A 1,805-nucleotide genomic window follows, 5' to 3' on the forward strand; every position below is an offset into this window, starting at 1 on the left:
CCGGCGTGACCACTTGGCTCTCTTGACCTTAGTCCAGTCCCTCAACGCGTCTTTGGGTCCTCTCGTCCTCCAGTCTTATCTCACGAACATTTTCTTCACGTTGGTGCAGCTCTACTTTGGACTCAGGTCAGTTCTGGTGGGGATAAGGGAGGTCGTGGTGGTGGTGATAACTATGAATGGGAAAGTGGTAAGTTTGGTGTTGTTAGTGGTGATGATGGTCGTGAAAATGATGATAGTGAAGATTACAACAATGGGAATGATAATCAAAATGATGCAAACATTACTAATAATACTATTACAATTATTATCCATAGTCGGTATAGTAACAATAGCAATGAAAAATAACATAACAGATAACTGACGCTAATCAACCCCTGGTCCCCCCTCCAGCCACGAGCACGAGCTGAGCTTTTTCTCGAAGTTGTACTTAACGTGGTCGTTCCTCCACCTCCTGGGTCGTCTCGCCATCGTCTCGTTCTCTTGCGCCCTAATCCATGAGGAGTCCTACAAGGGGATTTCCTGCGTCCTCGAGATTCCCGAGAACAGGTACGAAAGGAGGGAAGGAAGGAGAAAGGAGGGAAGGAAGGAGGAAGGAAAAAGGGGGGGGGGGAGGAGGGATAAGGGAAGGGAGACGAACGGAATGAGGGAATGGAAGGGCTGTTGATGAAGGATGCAAACAAGACAAGAGAGAGAGAGAGAGAAAGAAAGAAAGAAAGAGAGAGAGAGATGTTCAAGATACAAAGTTCACGAGTATTATCACTATCTTCAACAGCAAATCCCTAAAATCATATCAGATTTACACACAGCAAGCTTAAAGTATCTTAATCATCACATCTTTATTCAATCCAATCCTCTGACTAAGCAGATGCTGCGTGAAAGCTTTGAATCATTGATGTATAAACGAAACTTTATAAATTCGCAAAAAATAGATGGCAAATTCAGCCATTTCATAATCTCTCTTTACAGATACAGCCTAGAAGTGTGGAGGCTGGAACATCAGATCCGCCATGAAGTTATAGGACTCTCCGGATGCGGTTTCTTCCTGGTCAATAAAAGCTTCATTCTTGCTGTGAGTTTCTCGTTTGCTTTAAACTAAACGGTCTTCAAACTTACATGTGGTATTTTATTATTATTATTTTATCATCACTATATATTATTTACATCATTATTAAAAATTTAGTCATAATCAACACCACTATCATTGTAATCATCACCATCATTATCATCATTACCATTACTTTTTTAACATCGGCATCGCCAATAGTATTATCTTCATGATTATCAAATTGTTCTTACTATCATTACCATCATCAATGTTATTGCCATTTACCACTGGCATTCCTTTTCCAGACCACAGGGGCACTGGTCACATACGAGGTCATCTTGCTTCAGGTCAGCGGAGGGACGGCAACCAATACATAGACATTTTGGTTTCTCGGGTTATGTCATGCCCTAATTACGAAAGGAAAATGTGTAAGAATAATTTAAAATCAGATATTTTAGACATGTACTGATGTGTGGTCTTGTTTGAGAGAGAGAGAGAGAGAGAGAGAGAGAGAGGGAGAGATCGGTCAGCGAGCGAGGAAGAGAAAGAGAGACAAGAGGAACTCGTGATGACTTCATTGGATCCAATACTCTCGTGGTCATAGGGCCAAGATCACAGAAGAGCAATGGGTTGGTGTTTTAGCTGAAAGGGAGTGAAAAATGAATCTTCTTTTCCTAAAATTTTTCTGAACTGAACCATTGCATGCCCCGTGGACCACATTACCCTCACACACATGATGGGTCCCCTGGTAAACCAAACA

At 41.8% G+C, this 1,805-nt stretch overlaps 1 protein-coding gene across 1 annotated transcript in view; it reads left to right on the plus strand.

The window, feature by feature from the left end:
* LOC138864489 (gustatory receptor for sugar taste 64a-like) overlaps positions 1–1,531 on the plus strand; it is a 10,172-nt gene extending 8,641 nt beyond the window's left edge. The window contains exons 6-9 of the mRNA XM_070131631.1: positions 1–126; positions 391–546; positions 967–1,069; positions 1,351–1,531. The exon at positions 1–126 is cut by the window's left edge and continues 37 nt beyond it. Coding sequence (XP_069987732.1) covers positions 1–126; positions 391–546; positions 967–1,069; positions 1,351–1,422 — 457 coding nt within the window. The 3' untranslated portion in view covers positions 1,423–1,531. The remainder of the gene's footprint in view (positions 127–390; positions 547–966; positions 1,070–1,350) is intronic.
* Positions 1,532–1,805: the final 274 nt, after the last annotated feature.

The sequence above is a fragment of the Penaeus vannamei genome, chromosome 16 (genome assembly GCF_042767895.1).
Source record: "Penaeus vannamei isolate JL-2024 chromosome 16, ASM4276789v1, whole genome shotgun sequence".
Classification (NCBI taxonomy): Eukaryota; Metazoa; Arthropoda; class Malacostraca; order Decapoda; family Penaeidae; genus Penaeus; species Penaeus vannamei.